Source organism: Manacus vitellinus, unplaced genomic scaffold (genome assembly GCF_001715985.3).
Source record: "Manacus vitellinus isolate BGI_N305 unplaced genomic scaffold, ASM171598v3 scaffold_50_pilon, whole genome shotgun sequence".
Lineage (NCBI taxonomy): Eukaryota > Metazoa > Chordata > Aves > Passeriformes > Pipridae > Manacus > Manacus vitellinus.
In genome coordinates, this window is record NW_021940612.1 from 860416 (window position 1) to 882867 (window position 22452).

Below are 22452 nucleotides of genomic sequence, written 5' to 3' on the forward strand. Positions count from 1 at the left end.
GGTTTCTTCTGGCCTTGGTATCCCAGGAGAGTGTCCTGCTGATTCATCCATGAAACTCTCTGAAACACATTTGTGGCATGCATTACATTAGTCTGGTAAAGTTATGCATAAAGAATACCTGTGCATTGGCAAGTGTGTGTGGTTTTAGTGAACTTTAATGTGAACTTTTCAAGTGTTTTGTTTGCCCTCCTCCTCCCCCCTCCGATATTACTATTCTTAAGATTAACCTTTCAGGTTAAAAAGGTTTCCTTTTAAATAGAGTTGGTTTAATTCTTACAGTGCTTCAGTTGTTGGCCTTATGCCCAAAAAGTAAGTGAGGTGTTTTAAGAAAGAGTTTGAGTCTCTTTTATGGGCGGGTTTCCGTGTGCATTTAGGTGAAATATGTGATACTGAGAACATCCTGCAGCTCCTCTCAATTCTTGGTTAGATTTGATGCTTCTTCATGAAAAGTAGCTCTGTCTGATTCAAACATCTGAAAATGAAAGTACCAGTAGGTAGCATGAAGATACTGCAAGTTTTTGCTTTGTGGTTCAGATTTTTCTGACATAAGCTGAGGATGACAATATGTTATCTCACTAAAAGAGACAGATGTTCTTTGAGTTCCTTCACCTCTGTCATAACCCTCTTCAGCCTTTTTCTGTCCAAACCAAAGAACTACTCATCTCTTTAAATCTCTGCTTGTAAGGCTGCCAGGCCACCTCCTGGATCATTTTAGCTGGTTTTCATTTTATATTCACTAATTCTCCTACCTCCCCTTTGAGATGCAAAGACTGGAATGACATGCAGCACTCAGGATGTGGGTGCATCAATGTTTGTTACAAGAACAAACAATTTACCTTGTCCTCAATGACCTTCATGATAAAGCCAAACCTTTTCTTGGCTTCTTAAGTGCCCTTGCACTCTGAGCTGATGTTTTCCGAGAACTTTCAAGGTTGACCCTGAGAGCTGGTTCCTGAGTTAAAATGCCAGTTCTCTGTTGTTTCTCCTCACTGCAGCCTTACACCTACCACATCCCTTCTGGAGTTCTTTGCCATGGGCACAGCATTTTACTACCTTTAAAGAGCTCAATATGACCTGCAGCTTGGAGATTTCATAGTTCCTTCTCCTTTCCAGATCACTGAAAGGGAAGTGATATAGAGGTGTAGCCAGCATCAATCCTGCTTTTGCTATTTTTCCATCCTGAAAATCACACCGAAGTACTATCATTTGTTTCCTCTGTTGTAACTCTCTCCCTGTTGGTAAAATGACCTCTTCTCCAATGCCACTGCAGTAGAATTTCTTCATAACATTTCATGTGGAACCTTGTCATAGGCCAGTTGAAAACCCAAGTCAGAATTTTTTCACATGGTTATTGCTATCCTTCTGCAATTCCAAAAGGTCAGTGAAGCAGAATTTCCTTTACAAAAGCCACACTGTTGCCTCCCAAACAAAATTGTGTTCATCTATGTGCGTATTAAGTAATCTTTTCTTTCCCCATTTTTCTTTTTCTTTACTTTTTTCTTTTTTGTTTGTTTGTTTGTTTTGTTTTGTTTTGTTTTTTTTAAAGACAGATTGCAATCATCCCATGGGTGGGAGAAGTCAATCTGACTGGTCTGTCATGCTTGAACCCTTTTTTTAGATGGGAGTTATAATGGTAATCTGCCAGTCCACTGGCACAGTGGCTGTTTATAATGTAGGTTGCATACCTTGGCCAGCAGTTCTGTAATTTGACACTTGAGTGCTGCAGGAACTCTCCAAAAGGAAAGCTTGCTTTTCTGTCTCAATTTTAGTATAAAATTCTTTAATCATTTTGTGATCTGTTACAGAGAAGGGAAGGAGTCATTGTATTTCACAGTTTACCAGATGGTTTTGTTAATCATACATTTATGTGTTTGCCTTTAAATAAAATTCCCCCGAAGTCCGAAGATCCCCTTCAAAGTACGTTTTTTAAAATTTTTGTGTGAGTGTATGGATTTGCAAAGCTACTTAAGAAGGGTTGCAAGTAAAAAAATTTACAAATAAAGAACTTAAACTAATAACTTTATTATTATTATTGATTTTTATTTTCATATAACAGTAGACTGTTATAATTCATAGTGTATTTGAATAATTTGGAAACTTTACAGAAATCAAATTGACATGTGAAATTCACAAGTGAGATAAGTATTTCTGTTTGGGGATGGAGTGTGCAAAAAATGTCTGGCAGAACAAGTGTGTCGACACTCAGCTGTGTGCTTTATTGCTAAAGATTTCTTCCTTGATCAAATAATGTTTTTGGAATTTATTGCATTTTTCTAAGAAAAAATATCTGTTTCAAATATAGTCATGTAGTAGGTTCAAGAAGACTAGATCCACATACATTAAAATTCTGTTTTAGGATAAAATGTTTGCAGTTTTGTGGAGGTTAAGTTCTCCTTGGAAGAACATAGCTATAATAAAGTACTGTAGATGCTTTCCTTTTGGCACAACTCATGGTGGATCTTTTAACCAGCAGACTCTTTTTTGCTGCACTCCTCCTGAATTGTGTTGTAGATGGCTCTGGAAACCTTCATGAATGTAGGAATAGATGATTTTCTAGAAATTTTGAGATAGGAGGTTGGGTGAGAGCAAGATATTGATGACTGTGAGAAGATCTCCTGTGGAGAGGCTTCAGAGTTTGTAGTGGGGCTCCGATGCCTTTCTTTCTCTTTTTCATAGATTATAGAGTGCCCTACACATACCCTTCCTTACCATCATGCAAACATACATGATCTACCCTACACACATGTACCTATTTCCTATTTGGGAAAGTCTGTTTGCACATCAAGAAAGTGACTATGATTTATGCCTTGAACATTCTCTTCATCTTTAAAAATCACAAATTTGTGTTCGCTGTAGGAGACGGAGAATAAAGAAGAATGCTAACTACGTCTAATGGGTAACTGAAGGATCTTAGTTGACTACAGAACTTTTAAAAGATTATGTAGAGGTTGAAGGATCCCTGACTCCAGTAAGTGAGCTGATGTTTATTCCCACAATTAGCATGAGAAAAAAAAGTCATCTCTCTTGTTGGTTTTGTAAGGCTCTTTTTCATCCTTGGATAAATGTGTACAAACTTACAGTCTTTTAATTTGAGGTAACATGAATTTCTATTTCTTGCTGACCTTGCAGCTGCCTAGGTACTTCCCCACTGCAAATTCATGCTCTAGGGTGATCCCTGTATTCATTAGCTCATCTGCCTCAGCTTCCTCACTGTAGCTGGTGCAGCCTCCCACCAGGATAGTCTAGTCAGGATACTTTTGGGCCACCAACAGAATAGGGAATTGCCAAAATAAATGTTTTCCAGAAAGATTTCACACTCATGTTTAAGGAAATAGACATTTTTCTAACTGTTGCTTTAGATTTTCTTCAAGGTTTGTAATGAAAATATTTCATGACCTGTTGACATATTCATATGGTGATTTTCAAAAGAGATACTTCATTTACAAAATGGTCTTGGCAACAAGCTGGAATATCTGGGAAGTTGAACAAGACTGTTGACAGTCGAAGTTAGGACTGAATCATAACTTCTCAGCTGAGCCATTTTTAAAACTGACTGATAGGATTTGTTCTTGTGCTTTTGAGAGTTCAGGAGTAAGATGGATAATCAGTGCATACTCACAGTGGTCATTGTGTTTGTGGAGGTAGTTACATGAATGGCAGGTTTTGACTGAATTGGCTAGCTCTTAAATCCTGTGGCTGTACACACTACAAGAATGGCGCAAAGAAAATGCTTGGCTTTTAAGAAAAAACTCAGGGTTTTTTCTTAAGAAAGAGAACCTCTTTCTTTCATTGCCTGTAAATAAATAAAACCTTTATGTTCCTTTATTCTGTATGTTTTTCTTTTTATTCTACATTTATTTTCTTACCACCGTGGAGCAATTCCGGGGTTTGTCTTATTGCCCGGACTCCCAAGTTCATCAGGAGTTGGTGACTTATTTCTGATGGCTCTAAAACTTGCAAATACTCCAGTAATTCTTCATATTATTCAAGAAGCGAGCACAATGGTTTATGTACAATTGAACTGTAAATTCAATTCTGTTAGGGGGTCATGTTTTTGTTTGATGCAGAATACCTTAAAAACTCTGAGGTTTTAATCACACAGTCATTCAACATCATATAAATGCAGCTGTTATCGTTTAAGAGGCACATCATTCACTGCAAGAAGAACAACATTCTTTATAATAATGGAAACAATAGTTCAGTCTTTTAACAGTATCACTCTCAGGGAGATAATGCTTATTCCGTGCAAGAAGTTGCAGAGTGAAACTTGGGAATCTGTTGATGAATATATGATGCTGATCACTGCAGTGATTTCTTTTTTATATTGAAGTATTTCACAGAAGTGTGATAAACTTAAGCTTACACTGTGATGTAAATCTGAAAACACAGATGACTTTTAGATCACAGTTCAGGACAAAAATGTTGATCCAATACAGTATAATTTTTTTTGGTTTAAAATTTAATATAGCTTCTAAATTGACTTTACTGAGCCAGTGAAAACTATAATAGAGTTTTATCTGTGGCAAAGAGGGAATTTAAAAATTATATCTAATGTAACTGACAGATTTCTAGGCTTAAAATCTGAGTATTTTCTTCAGGTAATACAATGACACTTTGATACCATTGTCAGGGTAATTGAGGATGGCTGTAAAATAGACTTGATAAAAATGATAGAGTTTCTAGAAATGAATAGCATTTTCATTTACTAAACACATTAAATACACATGCATACACGTGCATAGAAATGTAACAATTGAAATAAATTGAATAAAATGAAATAAATTATAACCTTTGAGGATTAAAATATTTTGACAAATATAACTCATGCTTCTAACTTTCCTAGTACATTTAAGATGATATTTTGATACTCTTACAACTTGTGAGAGTAAATGTGAGTTTTCTCACATTAGGGAAGATTTTTCCCAAAAGGGAATGTTACAGAAGAAGCTGAATGTACTCATTGGTCTGCATTCTTTCATCATGTCTAAACTAAATCCAGTCAGGTTAGGTAGAAAAATGATTTTTATTTTGTAAGAATTTGATTTTTGCTGAAAAGTAAAACTTCGTAACTTCATACGGTAGCAAATCTGTCAAAATGCTTTGTATGTAAGTTGAAATATTCTGTAATTTTTTAATTTTTCTTTTCACAAATATTAATTTGAGGGGAAAATTGTTTTGTATTCTTCCAAAGAATACCTGGTTAGGGGAAAGATTAATCTGGAGAATCTTTCTAAACTGATTTTTTCCCCCCCAACTTTCAGTTGGACAAAGTTTTGCAACTTTGAATTTTTTGGAATGAGACTATCTTAAAAGAATATATGTTGTTAGCTGCAGTTGTTACTCAGGGATGATGTTGGGAGACACTGCAGTATATCTTGCCTTGCCTTTGAAAAACTGAGACTCTCACAGCTGCTGAACGTAGGCTCCTGGGCTGGTTTGGCTTGGAAGGTGTGTTAAAGATGATCTAGTTCCAACCCCCTTGCCACAGGCAGGGACACCTTTCACTAAAGCGGGTTGTTCAAAGCCCCATCCAACCTGGCCTTCAACACTGCCAGAGATGGGACATCCCTGGCTTCTCTGGGCAACCTGTTCCAGCACCTTGGCACCCTCGCAGTGAAGAATTTCTCCCTAGTATCTAATCTAAACCTACTCTCTTTCATTTTGAAGCCATCTCCTCTTGCCCTGTCACTACATCCCCTTGTAAACAAGTCTCTCTTCATCTTTCTTGTAGGCTGCCTTTAGGTCCTGGAAGGCTGCAATTAGGTCTCTCTAAAGCCTTCTCTTCTCCAGGCTGAACAGCCTCAACTCTCTTATAGAGATCTCATAATTTCAAAGTCATATAGTATAATTTATTTAACTGCATTTTAGTGTTCTTTGAACAAGCAGAATGTCTTAATGTAGAGTTATGTACTTGCACAAAATAATTCAAACTGACAGTACTTATGACCTGTCTTTGCTGAACTTAAAACAGATAAAATGGTGGTCTGTTAATGAACAATTATTTTGGCATTTCTTAGATTGTGATGCTACAAACTATGGCTTGTCTGAAGCGACAAAGCACTATGCTAAATAAAGGAAGCAGCGCAGTAACTAGCCTACTGAGCTAAGGTCTGAATCTTTCTATTGTTTAGATAAACTACAATAATATTTCTTGCTCTCATTTCTATGTTTTTAGACCAAGAACTCTGTGCTTTAGCTTAGCTAAACCCATTCCCATACACTACAGAAATAACTTCAAGGAGATATCTGATCTTCAATTTATTCCATATTCAGGTTAATTTAAGCTAATAATGCTATAATCTCTCTTGTCTGAGTTTTCACTTTAGTAAATTGCAGTCTGGCATTCTGGTAGTACAACATAATATGCCAATCAGAGGAGAAATAGAAATGTGTCAAGAAAGTTCTTTTTCTGTTTTTGACAAGCCCACAAAAAAAAAGTATGAGTTATTCAAACTCAGCCTCATGGGATGCAATGATCTGATTTTTTTTTAATGTGTTTGTAAATTTTCTGGAGCAAGATCAGTCTCTTGGTTGTGGTTTGCATGCATGCGGTTCAAAGACACATAAGGTTATCACCCTGTAAATAGTAAATTGATAAAAAAAATTTTGAGATAAGGGAATATTTACTTATTTATAAATTATAGACCAGAGAGAAATTTCCCTACTCGTTGTATTTGGTGGAGGTCTCCTGTCACTTTGGTGACACCACCATCCCCAACAGTTTTGTGAGTTCTCCAGGAAAAATGATATGGTATTACCATGAGTATTTTAGTTGATATGAAAATTAAAAACAGTGAGTAATGAATAAACTGATTTTCTCTTAAAAAAACCCCTGTTATCTAGTTTAGAAGAGAAAAGTCCCCTTGTAAGTGTCATGTGGAGGTCTTTATGTGATAAAGAATGCTGTCCACTCTCCGACAAGGTGGAATCAAAGAGGCTTTATTCAAATCTCTCACTCCCTTTTATCCCCTAAAACCATGTGACCTTAGAACCAATGGGGTCGTCTGTCCCTGCGCATGACCCTTGGCTCCCCTGCCCCTGGGACACGCCTCCTACATGTAAGCACTTAAAGAAATTTAGATTGATATAATCAGTGGCATTGTGAAGAAACCTGTTTTATTTTTTCAGTAAAAAGAATGATACATGGTAGTTCACAAAAAAAAAACCAAACAAACTGTTTGAGACTCCTGAACAGCTTTCACTCTGTTTAAAGACATTGAAACTTTTTTTTTTTTTTTTTTTTAGATTTTGCTGGAGTTCTGGTTATTCACGAAGCTTTATCTGCTATATTGTTTTGCATTATTTCAGTGGTATTTTAAGCTGATGTTAAGGTGATGACATACACACTAGAGCTTACTTGGCTGTGTTTTGAAGTCCTGGAAAGCATCCAGCTATTTTCCTTTAGGCAGTCTCTTGGCATTTAAGCAAGAATACACTATACTGCTATAATACTGATATACAGTGAACTCAGAGAACACTGTTTTTCCTCATATTTTATGATCCCAAAGTATTTTCAAATAACTTTTTTGGTTTTTTGTTTAAAGCATGTTCTCAGTAAGGCATGATAGAAAATGAGGTATTTTGGCTACATGAGATTATCATGTAGTGGGTGTAAAACAGCCTGGTGGATTCAACCTATTTCATGGCAAACGTGGACCTATTACAAAAACAACCTTCCTACCTCTAATACTAATTGAAAGTCATGTTGCTGTGTGTTGAAGAATCAATGCCAAAGATTAAGTTGGCATGAAACCTCAACTAACCTCTTTCTCTCTAATAGACACATACAAAAAGCTGTTCCAGTTTCATGAAAGAGCCAAAATTATTTTTTCTAATAATAGTTGTTGAAGTATTATATTTATGTGCACACATAAATCAAAACAAGAAGCCTAAGTAAATATTACTCCTCACTGTTTTCTGTAAATTCAAGTGTAGGACATAAATGCAGTTTGAGCTCAGCAGTGCTTTTTAAAACTGAAGTGTAACTTATTTTGGAAAATAATTTTCATTTCACATATGGAAAATTAATTTAGCTGCATTAGAAGATCCTGAAGCTTTTATATTTGCCCAGGAATACATACCTAAAAGTTTTTGAAATGTCTTTGGTAGATAATAATTGAAAATAATTTTCATTATATAAAATGCAGTGCAGAGAAAGTATTGTCTGAAATGACTGAAGCTGTCTTTTTCCCTGATTCAATAAAGTAACAAACGTCTGTTTCTTCTATAAAAGAGAGAAAGAATAGAACTAATGGAGAAACAATTAAATGGCAATAATGAGATGTGAATACAGTGAGAGCTTTGAAGTGAACTTACTTAAATTTTCTCCTGTAATGAATTCCCCAAAGGCTTTTTAAACTTAAAAATGCAATTAAAAATAGACCAAATAAATTCACCTTTATAAAAGGACAAAAAGACAAACTTACTGCAAAATAGTTTTGTAAGAGCAGAAACAAACAGAAGATTTATATTAGCAGTTATTTCTCAGCTATTTCAGTACTTACAGGTCTTAATCGCTTCCAGCCAGTTCAGTGGTAAAAAAGTCACTCTGGTTCCAAGGAAATGCTTCTTTCTGCCACCTTAGAGATACCATGCCATCTCTCAAACTTGCATTACTTTTGTCATGCTTAGTCTCTCTCTGTGCAAAGAAGAAATGATCATTTTTCCACTGGTGGATCTTCCTTAGTTTTTATTTTTAAATGATATAAGCTTAGAAGGAGCTTTCAGGGGACATGGATAAAACAGCGATACTTTGCCTCAGTCTTCTCCAACATCGTCTACATGATCCACCTGACCGCCTTTTATGAGGGATAAAAAGGCTGGATTTATGCGTAATGTGAGGACACTGGATGTTATTTGCATTGTCTGTAGCAAAGCTTTGGACATGGTCTACCACGATGTTCTTGGATTTATTTTAGGACAACAAAGCTTGGATTGGTGGATGAGTAAAATGCTGTTTGGATGTCATGTTGAGAGGGTTGTACACTTCCCAGAGGCAGATATCAAGGCACGTTCAACAGGGTCTGCCATGGGACCTCTTCCGTTTCACATCTCTCTCAGTAATCAGGAGGAGGAGATGGAGGGCATACTTGTCAGGTTTGCAGATGACCTCAAACTGTGATAACCACTCTGCCACCAAATTATGTGTGCTTTCTGGGTTATTTCTCTTAATTTTTGAAAGGCATATAAATGCAGAATGCAAGATAGCAATGTTTATGAGCTGAAAATGTCATAACATCTATTGCTTAAATGCTTCTAATTTAGGGATATAAGTTAAGAGTATCAAAAATTAAGATAAGTTGATTATATAGAACACATGTCTAGCCTAGTGTGTTTACCTTGGCTTTGTCCATTTATCTTGTGAACTTGTGAACTACAGCCATCGTAAGTGAAAATTCAGGAAAGCAAGTTGTCTATTGTTTTTGTCATGATAGATTTTATGGGCCTTTTTTCTTTCTTCCCCCCCCCAACTTGTTTTGTCAGGCTAACATAAAGCAGTGGTGTGATTTTGCCAGTGCTTCATGTGTTAATTAACTCATTCTTTGTGAAACTTTCTTGTCTGCCCTTTAGGAGTGTTTTGAGTAGAATTTAATATTCCTTAATCCTGTACATGCTAGGATTAAGTTGATCTTAAATTAATGGCCTTATTGTTTCTGGTAATTTGAGAAATCTCATAAACTGATAAAATCCTGGAAATTTCTTTTGGTGTTGTAATGCTTCTGTTTGCTGTTCTTAAAGCTGGAATGAAAGAGGTGTTACCAGAGCACTTAGCAATGATTATTGAGGAGAACAAAGACAGTGCATCATCTTTGAAGATGTGTGTTGAAAATCTAGAACACAGTATTAAATATATTTCTATTTTTGCATAAGAATGTTTTAGCAATAAACAGCATCAGGTACAAATAACTTTCCAAGGAGACTTCCCTAACTTTAGTTGACCTTGCTTTAACATTCAGCTAACAGACACATGGCAATTGGACAAGGTCCCATTGTTAGGAACACCCCTAAATGAAATGCCCCTCATTACTCATGATCCAAGTAGTATGTATAAAAAGGCAAAACAGCCAACTCTCAATCTGTGATCACCTTTAATGGGGGTGAAGGGGGATACTTCTGGAGCCACAGAAGTTAAAAACAGAGACAAACATAGAAACAGCATGGTCAGGGACTGGTTTAATCACTTAATGGGGACATGATAATTTGATCCAGCTACACTCAAAACTTAGGAATAGATGGGACTTCTGAAAACTGAGTGTATTTCAAAGTGTAATAGTTTTAGGTTCAAATGAGCTGAGCTGCTTTCAACTGAATAATCATATAACTTTCTCTCATTCTTGTATATTTATTACTCAGATAAAACAGTTGAATAGCTATCACAGACTGCCATCTCACTGTAGTACAAATTATGCTAATGGGGAGAGCTGTAGAGTTGGCACTACTGTATTTTTGGGGAGAGAATCTGCATCCTCTGCACAGTGATGATTAGATGGCATAAATTTAGCATTAGGTGTTTCACAGCCTTGCAAAGATAGGACGAATAAATAGTCCTTGTCTGCTGCTTAGCTACTGTTTTCAGAACACAGAAACAAAATGTTTTCCAGAGGCTTGAACTCAATCTGCTCTTATTTTTGTGGTAGCCCTATTGCAGTCATATCTTGAGGGAGTTATTTTTAACAGAATTAATTTTTTTAACAGTGTCTTTTCTGGTGGTGAATGGCTCATAATTCTAATGTGAGATGATTACAAGCAAAATCATTGTTCCTACACAATGCTTTCTGCTATTATTAAAGGAATTAGTAACTGCCATTAATTAGTTTGCTGTTATTAGAGATTCAGATCTAAATTTCTGATACCATCACCTTGAATTTGTAAAATACTAAATCTGTCATGAACATAGGCCTACATCTATGTTCCTATTAAAGATTGTAAGTGCAGAGAAGGATACTATCCTGGGTTACACAAAAGTTCTAGTATACATTTTTTTTTCTTTTCTCTCCAGAGGCGCCTTTTTGTTTTTTTAGTGTTTTGCTTTTAAAGAGACTGAACTACTAGTAATTAATGACTCAAACATTAGACTACCTGCAGTGACTGCTCCAGTGCTGTAAGAGACTGGCTTCATTGGTGCTCATGGCTCCATCAGCAGTGTGCTTTGTTGGTGTGTGCTTTGCTAACAATGTGCAGAGTGGCCACCCAGGCCAGGTGCCGAAGGTGGGCACATCTGACACCTCAGGCTACAAGCTGGGTGTTAAACAAGATAAGCAAGAGGCAAATCCTTCAAGGTGGGGCAGTGTTTCTTTTTCCTTACACAGATGGCTCAGCTGGGATAACTCCCGGGAACATTCACACCAGCCTGAAGGTATTCATCTCTTGTTGATGAACCATAATGGGCCCCAATGGACTCAGCCACACTGACCTGAGAGACAGCTGCATCATCTTAGCAGGTGTCAAAGACTCCTGAAGCATCCCATGACTCACAGTATTACATCATCCAGTGTAAAACTCCTCGGCCCAGGGGAGGTACCACAGGTGTTCCCACCTGAACCTGAGCATATATAACACTGAGTTTCAGGGCTTCCCTCACCACCAGGGCTTCCACCACCACCTTAATGGATCTGGACTGTGACCACCACTTTGACCAATGCACATTGAAATTGCAGCAATCAAGTGTCATCACTGGATCCAACAGGTGTCTTGCAGGTCCTTCCAGTCACCTGGGGGATCTGCAGCCCCTCTCCGGCTGCCTGTACCAGCACTGCAGCCTCACTGCAGTGCCATTCAAGTGCCTGCCGGTATCAAATCCCAGCTAGCCACTGTTTCCTGCCAACACTGACTCTCCAACTGTTCTTGCCAGCTTTTCCAGGCATGGGGGAGGCAAGCTATATGGAAGGGTGGCCCATTTTGTCTCTGTCCTGTGGCCATGTGTGTTTTTCCCAGGTGGGGGAGAGCAGCCACCATCTCAGTTTGGTCTGGTGAGCCAGACTTGGGAAGTTTCTCCTCATCAGTTGATTTAATCCAGTTCTATCAGTATTGTTATTGGCATTTCTTCTTGGTAACGAGTTATTTTTTCACTTACATTGGGGTGTATCTGTTCTCTCTCTCTGTATTGGAGAAACCAGGGGAATTGAATCCAAGGGAGGAGATTTCTGTTGAGGTCTCCATCCCTCCAGATTGTCTCAAACTGAGACAGATGCCTATCCTATTTCTACTCTTATCTAAGTGGATGCTAGTGACAACTTCATGAACCATGTAAAGCTTTGGCATGATGTATGTAGTTGTTCTTATGTGTATAACAATGTAAAGGAGAACCTGAAATTATATAATGCGTTGTTGTAGCTTGAATTGCTTATCTTCAATTCATGTACTTTTAGCACACCTGAAGCTGAAATGAGATGGTTTGAGGAAAATACCATAACAGTGAGCCTAGTCCAGTCACTTGCAAAGTCTGCATTGGGAGGTGGTACTGCTTGCTTAGTAATCTGGGCTTCTGACCAAATACAGGAATGAATGGTCAGGGTGGAAAATGTGGTTTTACATACTTCTAAAATGTATCTTTAGTTCTCAGGATTTTAAATCACCTTAACTGGAAGATAATCTTCAGAATATGAACTTGTTTAGGCAAATCTGATTGCTTCTACATGAAGCCTTACAAAGTATCATTAGGAATCTGGCAACCTAGTCTCCTCTGATGACTCCTCTTTTTCTAGGTACTATTGTGTTTTGATTTGTCATATAATGCTGAGTTTCCCACATGATTGTGTTCAGTATGTTAAACAGTTGTGACTTGGGCTGAGGGGCTTACGTGTTGAGCTGAGGCAGTGAAGAGAGTATCACCATACTTAAAGTAACATTAACCCTAAGGAGTGTGTGAAGACAGTTTCATATGAAAGTAAAATCTCTTCTTTCACTTGGCATTAATACTATTTGAATAAATCTACATGAGTGGTTGTTATGCTTTTAATTCACAAGCCTGGCTTAGAGTAGGACAGGAGTGGGGCGGGGAGGGGGAACCTGAGGCCTTAATTCTTTGGAGTTTGTTCCAGCCTTGTTTTGAAAAGATGTTAGGAATTTCTAAGTGTGAAGGTTGGTTTTATTGTCTTCTAATACCTCTTTTGCTAGACAAGGAGGCAGGGTTGGTTCACCAAATTTCTCTGTCATCCTCATAGAATGTGGTGAGTGAAGACTTGAGGAGCACAAAACGAAACTTTGTTGTGTAACCAGGGGCTCATTGTTTACACTGTCAAGCATATGGCACAGCTGTGAAATTTTTGTGCCAGGCCTGGTGAGCTAGTGGGAAAGCTCACAAAGCCAAGCAAGCCATTTGGACTGATGGTGTTGTTCCTAGGAGGAAGCAGATGAAAAAATAATTTTATTTAAACACTTAGAAAAATAGTCCTGATTTATACCTAGTCACCAGATGTACTATACTATACTGTACTACATAATTGAGATGGCATTCTCTGATGTAATAAAGCCATAAAATGTGTGTGGGTGTGTGGGGGAGAAAGGAGTAGTGGAATTAAGGGCAAACTGAATAAACTGTTGGAGATTTGGATTCGGCTTTTTTTTTCCTCTCAATTGCAGTGTGTAAAATGCTAATATGCTCCTAAACAAAAGGCTCTTAGAAGTAATGGTAGACTTAGAAGGGCTGATTTTTTGTTACAGATCAAATCCCTGGCAAGCCATTCCCTTTGTATGAGAAGATGGTTCAGATTTTGTCATTCTTTTTCAGAGAGTTGTCGTTGTCAGTGCAACAGGAAGGTTAATGACCAAGGTGTGGAGAGGGGAGAGGTTCGAGCTACTTTGGCAGACTTCACATCAGTAGCAGGAAGCAGCCGGTAGGAAACGTGCTGTTTCTTGAGCCCTGTTCAATGTTCCTAGAGCAACAAAAAACTTGCAGGCATTTGAGTAGCACAAATGGCCATGTTGGACACAGTCTGTGCTTTGCTCAGATGGTTCCCTCAGATCACAAGGTTTTTATGTTGCCTCCCAGCCAGAATTTGAGAAATCCTCCATAGCTGTATGTGACAGGCATTTCCCAGATGGTGGAGCTGGCACTATTGGTCAGCTTTAGAGAAAACAGGAAAGGAAAGGAGGTGGTTGGTTACAGGAGATGCTCAGATGCATAGTGGTTACAGGTAACCACTGTGTCAGAAATACATTTCAAACCTGCTCAGTGTTAATTATGTATCTGTAGATGTTGCCTGCTTGGCATGACAGTTGCACAAAAAACAAAAACCTTGCAAGAACTTTGACAGAAGCGGTTTAGTTTGTAAAAGTTAAAAGCTGTATAAGATAACACTTTTTTAAAAGAAAACAGAATACTTTAATGCTATGACAAATATATTTTTTTTTATAGCAGGGTTCCAGGTAGTAACTGCAAAAAGGAAAGGCTGAGGCGAAAATCAGTGTCTGTACATTTTCTGCGAATCTTCACCCAGACAAGTTTTCTATCATGTCTCTTTTAATAACAGAAAGAGTGATATGCAGGTGCACAGAAGTTTTTATCTTCGAAGAACATAAACTGTGAAATTTCAGATAAGCCAGATGAATTATCAGAAAAGCAAAGGGAAAAGGAAGAGAAAAAGAAAAAAGGACTATTAGATGAGTAGTTTTTTTACTGCTTAGATTTTAACTTTGTGAAACAAAATTTCTGTTGATTTTTACTTTCTCTAAACCAGTACAATTTTACTACACTTGCTTGATGCAGAACCAGGAAAAAAGGTAAAGTTATAAGTGAATAGCAGTTCAGTAAGGGAAGAAGTTGCTCAGCTCAGACACTAAGAAGTGTAAGAAACTCTAAGATATGTGTGGGCAAATTTCTCATAAAATTGTGGTTTTGACACAAAATAAGCAAATTTTTACAAAGGAAAAGTAGTTTTTTTCTTGAAATTTTTATTTAAACAGAAATACAGACTGTATATAGACATACTATGTTCAAATATTTAATTTTGAATAATGGAGTAGTAATTATATATGTATTATAGTGCTGTTATTTGTTCCACCACATTTGCTCCATTATTTGGGGCAAAAGCTTGTAAGTGATAATTGCAGACCCATCCATGAAGTCAGATACAAATCCGTCTTGTAGAAGGGGTAATGAAGCCTTTATCTGAGCATCAAGGAGAAAGCAAGTATGAATGTGGGCATTTGACCCTGGAATTTTGATCTTGTAATGTAGCAGAGGCAAAAAAGCTAATTAGTAACCCATAAAAGTTACTCTGATCTGTTGGACTCATATGTTGATATTTCAGGTTCAGACTTGTGCAGTTATTATTACAGCTTTACAACTTACTGGTTTTAAGTCAGTATGACGCTACTTGTTCCTAGAGTAATGCAACCTTTTGATATCTGATTTCTTCTGTAATTTAGAATTCATAAAATCACAGAATAGTTTGCATTGAAAGAGACCTTAAAGAAAAGCTCAAACCCCTCTACCATGAGCAGGAACACCTCCCACTAGACCAGGTAGCTGAATGGTCCATCCAACTTGGCATTGATGGACCAAGTATCAGTAAGTGTCCGAAGTGTATGAGGCAATGTGGGACATGTAGCCTGACAGTGACTTAAATTACTATGGAAGAATGAAGGCTATAGAGTATTTAGATTGTATAGATTGTTATAGATTGTCTAAATTAAGACATATGAATAATTAAAATAATTAATTTAATTGTATTTTTAGCTGGGAATATCAAAGGATATCAGAATTTTTTCTTTTTGTTTCTCTCCCACTATTTTGATTTATTTTTCCTGTGTTCTCAACAAAAGGAAATTTTTCCTGTGTCTTTGACACAAGGAAATGTTGAAATTCCAATTTTTAAATAAAGGCCTAACAATATCAAGAGCCATTATGAAAGAGGTGGAAGAAATTTGGTATTTTCTGGTATTTGCAGATTTAAAATTGTATGTTCTATTTTCATTGAGTTTAATTTAACCCATTGTCCCATGTGATGCTTGCTTTACCTTTGCAGGAAAAAATTACATACCATGAAAGAAGGTGGCTTATGGTACTGACTGATGTAGTAATAACTTTGTTCTATTTATATCACAAAAGAGTTTTGTAAAAATCAGCCTTCTGAAGTTTAATCAAAAAAATATTTACAGAAGATGGATTGTTTTTTTTTCATCCTCACAGAATCATAGAATGGTTTGGATTGGAAGGGACCTTAAAGATCATCTAGTTTCAGCCCACTGACTTGGACAGGGACACCTTCCACTAGACCAGGTTGCTCAGAGCTCCATCCAGCCTGGTCTTAAACACCTCCAGTGACGGGACATCCACAAATTCTCTGGGAAACCTGTTGCAGTGCCTCGCCACCTTTTTCCTACTGTCTAAACTTACTTTTTCAGTTTGAAGCCATTCCCCCTTATCCTGTCACTACGTGCCCTTGCAAAATGTCTCTCTCCATCTTTCTTGTAGGCTTCCTTCAGCTTCTGGAAGGCTGCAATTAGGTGACCCTGAAACCATCTCTTTTCCAGGCTGAACAATCACAATTCCCTAAGCGTTTCCTCATAGGAGAAGTGCTCCAGTCCTCTACTCGCTTTGGTGCCATCCTCTGGACTCGCTCCAACAGGTGGATGTCCTTCCTGTGCTGGGGACCCCAGAGTTGGATGCAGCACTCTGGGTGGAGTCTCACCAGACCAGAGCAGAATGTCAGCAAAGGGATGCCATGATCTTTTCCTATCCTGAGACTTTACATGTTGTGCAGCAACTTTTGCCTTGTCTCCCAGGGACCTGCTCTGAGGGTACTTCTGTATCTTGCAGACTGTTATTACAGATGCTGCAGAATGGGAACTCTGCCTTTTTTTTTGAATGAGATTTTTAGGCCTGAAAAGTGGGGAAAACTAGACAATAGGAGGCAAATTTACTTCTACTGAGGAAAAAAGATCACATGACAGAAGACTATGGAAGAAATGGGAGAGAAAAAATGAGTAGAGCATGAAGCAAGAGCATGAGTTGAAGTTGTTGCATATCATGTTAAAGATGTCATATCAGCAAAGAATAACTTTGGATCTAGGTAATCTCTTTTCTGCAGAATATGTTTTATATGCAGTGTTACTGTATTGAGTATAGAATTAATCAGAAGTTGAATTCAGTGCAGAGGACTTAGGAGGATAGGAGAAAAGGATTCTTTATTGCAACAGGTTACAGACATTTATAGACCTTAACACAACATACATGTTAACCTGTAATTGGTGCTTTTATATATACATACTTCAGGATTGGCTGCCAAATAGCAAAGTCATGCTGATACAGCATCTGCATAGTCATGATGACCTGGCTAGAGCAAAGTCACGGTGACTTGCAGAAAGTCCAAGAAATTCGTTTTTGTCATTCTTGTCTTCCATCTTCTTACTTCCTTCTGACAGACCTGTTGTCAACCCCAACAATTCCCCCCTTTTTTTTGTATTTATGCCACAAAGATGGCCCCAACAGTCTGCTGCAGGGCCCTTTGCAACAGGCTGATCGAGCAAGGCATCAGTATTGACAGCCCCTGATTCAAAGCTAGGAAGAAATACAGCATTTCACAACAAGGATGGATAACAACACTTCATCAAGAAAAAAGTTAGAGAGTTCATCTACCATCTAGAATACAGACTCACTATGGTCCGACAGATTCACGTAACACATTCCCTTAAAATCTTGACAGTCATGTAAAGTGTTTTTAAGTCTACACACACACATATCTATAGAGTTTCTCTCTTTCATACAGTCTTTTTTCAGTCATTCAATTGGTGGACCCCTCAGTCATCCTTCACCCACGCACAACCAGAATTTCCATTATACTTCCACACTTCAATTACACATTTTATATTTCAAGTAGTTATTGGATATGTACTTTTCAGTTTGTCATTTTTGGTAGTCACGTTTAACAACTGTACCTGATTTGAAGAGGAATTATTATAAGGAATATAAGGCCTAACAAACTTAAATGATATCTATTCTGAGTTAGCATCTGCTTATGCGCATATATAGTCTCTTCCCCCCTTTTTTGGTATTTAAAAATATTCATTTGATGTGTAAAATACTTTCTTTATAATAACTTGTTCTACGAGTGAGTTAGGAACTTCTGCATATTTGTATCTTGCAGTAATTTGATTTTTCTACTTAGCACAATAAAAACAATGTCATTTTAGCTGAAAGAACATAAGAAAGTAATGCCTGTATACTTTTAATTTCTAACTGAAATGCACTTAAGTTGTTTCATAACCTAAATTCCACCGCTATGAACTATTATCTGTTATTGATTCAAAGCATTATTGCATCAGAAAACATACCATGCATCTTTATGTTTCTAGACAAATTCACTTGTATTTGTCATTTCTAGCTACATCTCAAAGGTGCACTAAATCTACAGTTTTATGGTTTTAGTTTCATACTTCGCCTATATGCATGCTGAGATAATGAATATTAAATACAGGAAAGAATCATAAGAGAACAAAACTGACATTAGGAAGATTCTATGGCAGCTCTGTTACGTTCTGCCAGTTAAAGAACTTGTCAAAAAATAGAGGTAACGACAGTGGCTACACCACTCAGCTGAGAATCACTCAAAACTCTTGGAAGTTTTCAGAAATTCAAGTACACAAACACCAGCTGCAATTTGTCAGAAATGCCAGAGAAATTAGGTTGGTTACATTTTATTAGTCTTATTAGCTGGCGTTTACACAGATCCTTGTAGATCCTTTTTCTCACTCAGGGCATATCTTCTTGGGAGAACTGAAAAGGCTGGTCTAAGGTGAGGCACTTGCAGTACTGGAGCACAAAAACCCCACAGTCACTGTTATTTTCTTGTCGTGGAATGCACTTTGTCACAGCAGTCTGCCAACCCTGAAGGAACTCGGGGCCATTCTTCTCCTTTGATTCAGTCAGCAAATACTTTCGAATGTTCTCTGAACAAAACTTAAAATGAATGCCTTGGGAATCATAAAATGAAATAATTCGACTGGGGGTGTAATGAGGGACCAGTGGACTTCCAGATGAATAGGAATTAACAAGAGAGTCTTTTTGAATAAGCCCACCTTTTTAGTCCATCATTTTGCCGCATTATATCCTTTGGTTACGAGCTATTTATGAAAAAAACTGTTAAAGAAATGAACCTTTTCAGGAACTGCATCCATTATGAGTTCACCATACATATTAATTATCTGGTCATTCAGCCAGTTCTGGCTTTCCAGTGTAGCCAGATCAACCATATCTAGTATGTGCTTATTATAGAAGACCTGGAAATTGCAAGTGGAGGGGTTTGGATGTTTTTCCTGATACTTCATGATTTCCCTGGTGATAGAAAGTTTTCTGTGGGAGAAATCTTCATTAAAGACTTCTTTTAATCTTCCCATTATATCCTTTTCACAGAGCGGTACTAAACTGCCATATTTCTTCATAACTTCATCTAGGAATCCACAAAACCACGTTGCCAACTGCTCATCAGTCACCCAGGAAGTTTTTTGACTGTCCCTTTTGTCTCCCTTCTGAGTTCCTGATTTTGGTTCTGTGCTTTCTGGTGAAGGCTCCTCGAGAGGAGGAGAACCTTTTAGTAAGGGTGATCTAGTAATTTTGAATTAAAAATGTCTAAGGAGCCCTCTACTTCCATTTGGCTAGACCTGTCCTCATTTTTTGTCAGCTCCATGGATAAGGGTCTTACTTATAGGAGCATACCAGGGGATCAGGGATGCTTCCTGGCAAAGCAGCAACAGTTCTGGTCTACACACCTCTGCTGCTTAGCACAGAGACTAGAGCAGATGCAGTTTAAGACAATTTTAGATACCTTCAAAATTACGCATATTTATATTTCACAGAATCTGAGTAAGGTAGAATTTTTCTTTTGAATCCCCAACTATAATAAACCTAAACAAATCATTGCAAGCCTAAAACTAAGAGTCGGGTTCTATTTTAGAGTTTGTTATTGATGCTGTTATCTTTCTAGCAAGATATCTTTGAGCGAAAGAGTATTTATATCCTTTTTTTTCCTTTTTGTTTTTTTTTCATAGAGTGTTTTCTGGTTTTCAGCAACAATTTGCATTAAAAAAATTGACTAAGAAACAATTTCCGCTTCTCAGTCTTTCTGGCATATGGTCTGTTGAGAAGAGAACAGAAAAATTAAGATTATCAGGCAATTCCCTGTATTATCTCTTTAGATTTCATCTCTCTCTCCACAAATGGTCCATTTTTTCTTTTTTCTCCTGGCAAAACTTTGGTCACTTTTCTACACACACACAGACAGACACAGTAACATTAGTAACATTGTGAGCTCACAACGACACGTTGGACAGACAATAAAGTTAAAATGAGAGTTAACAGAAATACGGGAAGGCAGCTTTCTAGCCTGTCCCCTCCTCACACTTCGGAATTTTTCACTGCAGGCTTTCACTACATTAAACTTAATCTGCAAGAACTTTTAAAACTGTTGTATATCTTATGTGTTTTGCCTTACACATTGTGAAACAGTTTATTCAGTTCTGCAGAGGAATCCTCCAGGGGATATCTGGAAGGAAGGGTGGGGTTCCTTCACCCAGGATGTTAGTCACCACACTGAAACATACAAACTGGTAAATGCACTTCTACCACTTTTCAGGAAGCATCTTCAATACAATCCAAAATTTCTCATTGAACACTCCTGGATGAAGTAGTCAGACACTTTGTTCTGAAAATGGCTAGAATGGCTAGTCGATCCTCTTTGTTTTAGACAACTCACTGTTCCAAATAAATCCATTTCTGCAGTGATGGGGATGGCTGCCTGGATAGCTACTGGATCACATAGGGATTTAATGACTTAAGGTCACTTGGTGCATACATAGGGATATCTTTGATACTAGGGTAGACCACACTTATAGGAAAAACTTTAAGTATTTTCCTTTCAAATTTAATTGACTTTTCCTTAATTTATTTTTGTTTTTGAGAAAAATCCTTAATTTGATCCTCACTAGAATGTCTGTCATGAGAATGAGAGACAAAGGGCACGCGCTGAAATTGGAAATCTGCTAGCTTTCCTAAAAAATGAGGGGAGCCAACCAGCAATTTCCAAACAATATGTTTCCAGCATCTTTTCCACTTCTTTTGTGTTACCTTGTTTCTCAGAATTACTAGCCTTTTCTTCTGAAGGATTGATGTTACCCTTTTGCAGGCTTTATGCTCCATTTTACAGTGTACCACAGCTCAAAAAGTGGATTGGTATCAGGGAGACTGGAGACTTTGAACAGCATATTTTGCTTGCTTCAGCACTTATATTCCTTAAGTTTTCACCTGCATGTCTTAATACTTTGTGATTACTTTGTTTAATGGACCTTCTCTCACTGAGGTTGGATGTTGGCCATACCAGTGACCCACTGTGGTTCTCTCTAATCTCCTCCTTTCCTGTAGCTTTGGGGAAGATAGAAGTAACAGCTACAGGATGCTTTCATGCATGTGGCCAATTCTCCTGAGTAAAGGCTGTAGATTGCACAGCTGTAATTCCTTAGTGGAAGCAGATGAACCGTGACCTACTGCTGACAGCCACTTTGGGTTACATCATCCCATTAGTCACCACCCACTGCTGCAGACAGCCAGCCCGAGGGGCATGGCGAACAGGCAACCTGGCGAACAGGTGACCTTTCATTGGCACTTAATGAATTAACAGCTAAAGGCTGCTCAGGAAGAGCACAGTTGGCATCTCTTCCTCCTCAGAGACCCAGTGTTTGAGGTCCCTGTGGCAGAAATTCAGGGGAAAGAGAATGGATTACAACAAGCATCTCCTTGCTGTTTTGGAATGTGTTCTCCTTCTAGCAACAGTGCTTTTCTGTTTTGTGTTTTTTCTTCTGTGCTACGAGGCTAGTACATTACCTAAAGAGATAACCCTCTTCATGCAGAGTGCTTAAGGGAAAGTGTTGGTTGAAGATGAATTCCCATTCTTCTCACATGACATCCTTTTTGTTCTTACTAAAAGATTATTACATGTCTCTGTTTCTTATCATCCGTGTTTTACACTTCAGCTCTCAAAAGGAGTGATGTGCACTGTAGTGAGCAAATGCTTCATCTCTCTGTCTTGCTGTCTTGCTCCTGTGATGTGATCCGTCAGGCTGGCCCCAGAATATACTTTTACTTTCTGGTTAGAAACACAAAGTTGGTAAACAATGGCTTGCTGTTCAATGCGAGCCAGCAAACCCCTCTTGTTAATTTCCTGCCAGTAAAATAGTATTCAACTATTGAAAAGTCAAGGCACCTCTGAGTGGCATTGATCCTCAATTACAACTAATCTGACGTAATGAACTCTTAATAAGGAAGCAAAGAAATTCTCCAGGGCAAAAGTTTTTTAACCTGTAGAAGAGTCTCTCAACATTTTTTAGCATCAATGCACTGTCTAGAGTGAAGGGTAAAGAAGCAGTGTTAGACAGGCAGGATGATTACATATAATTGGTAGCCTGGTCCTAGTTACTTGGTTTTGCATAAATTATTTTATACAGATGATTTTTCATGTC

The 22452-nt window shown here is 37.8% G+C and overlaps 1 protein-coding gene and 1 pseudogene across 1 annotated transcript in view; one reads left to right on the forward strand and one right to left on the reverse strand.

Moving 5' to 3' along the window:
- Positions 1–18568: 18568 nt before the first annotated feature.
- LOC103767678 lies at positions 18569–21556 on the reverse strand (annotated as a pseudogene).
- ADAMTSL1 (ADAMTS like 1) overlaps positions 21555–22452 on the forward strand; it is a 314782-nt gene continuing 313884 nt past the window's right edge. Inside the window, exon 1 of the mRNA XM_029962898.1 lies at positions 21555–21581. Coding sequence (XP_029818758.1) covers positions 21555–21581 — 27 coding nt within the window. The remainder of the gene's footprint in view (positions 21582–22452) is intronic.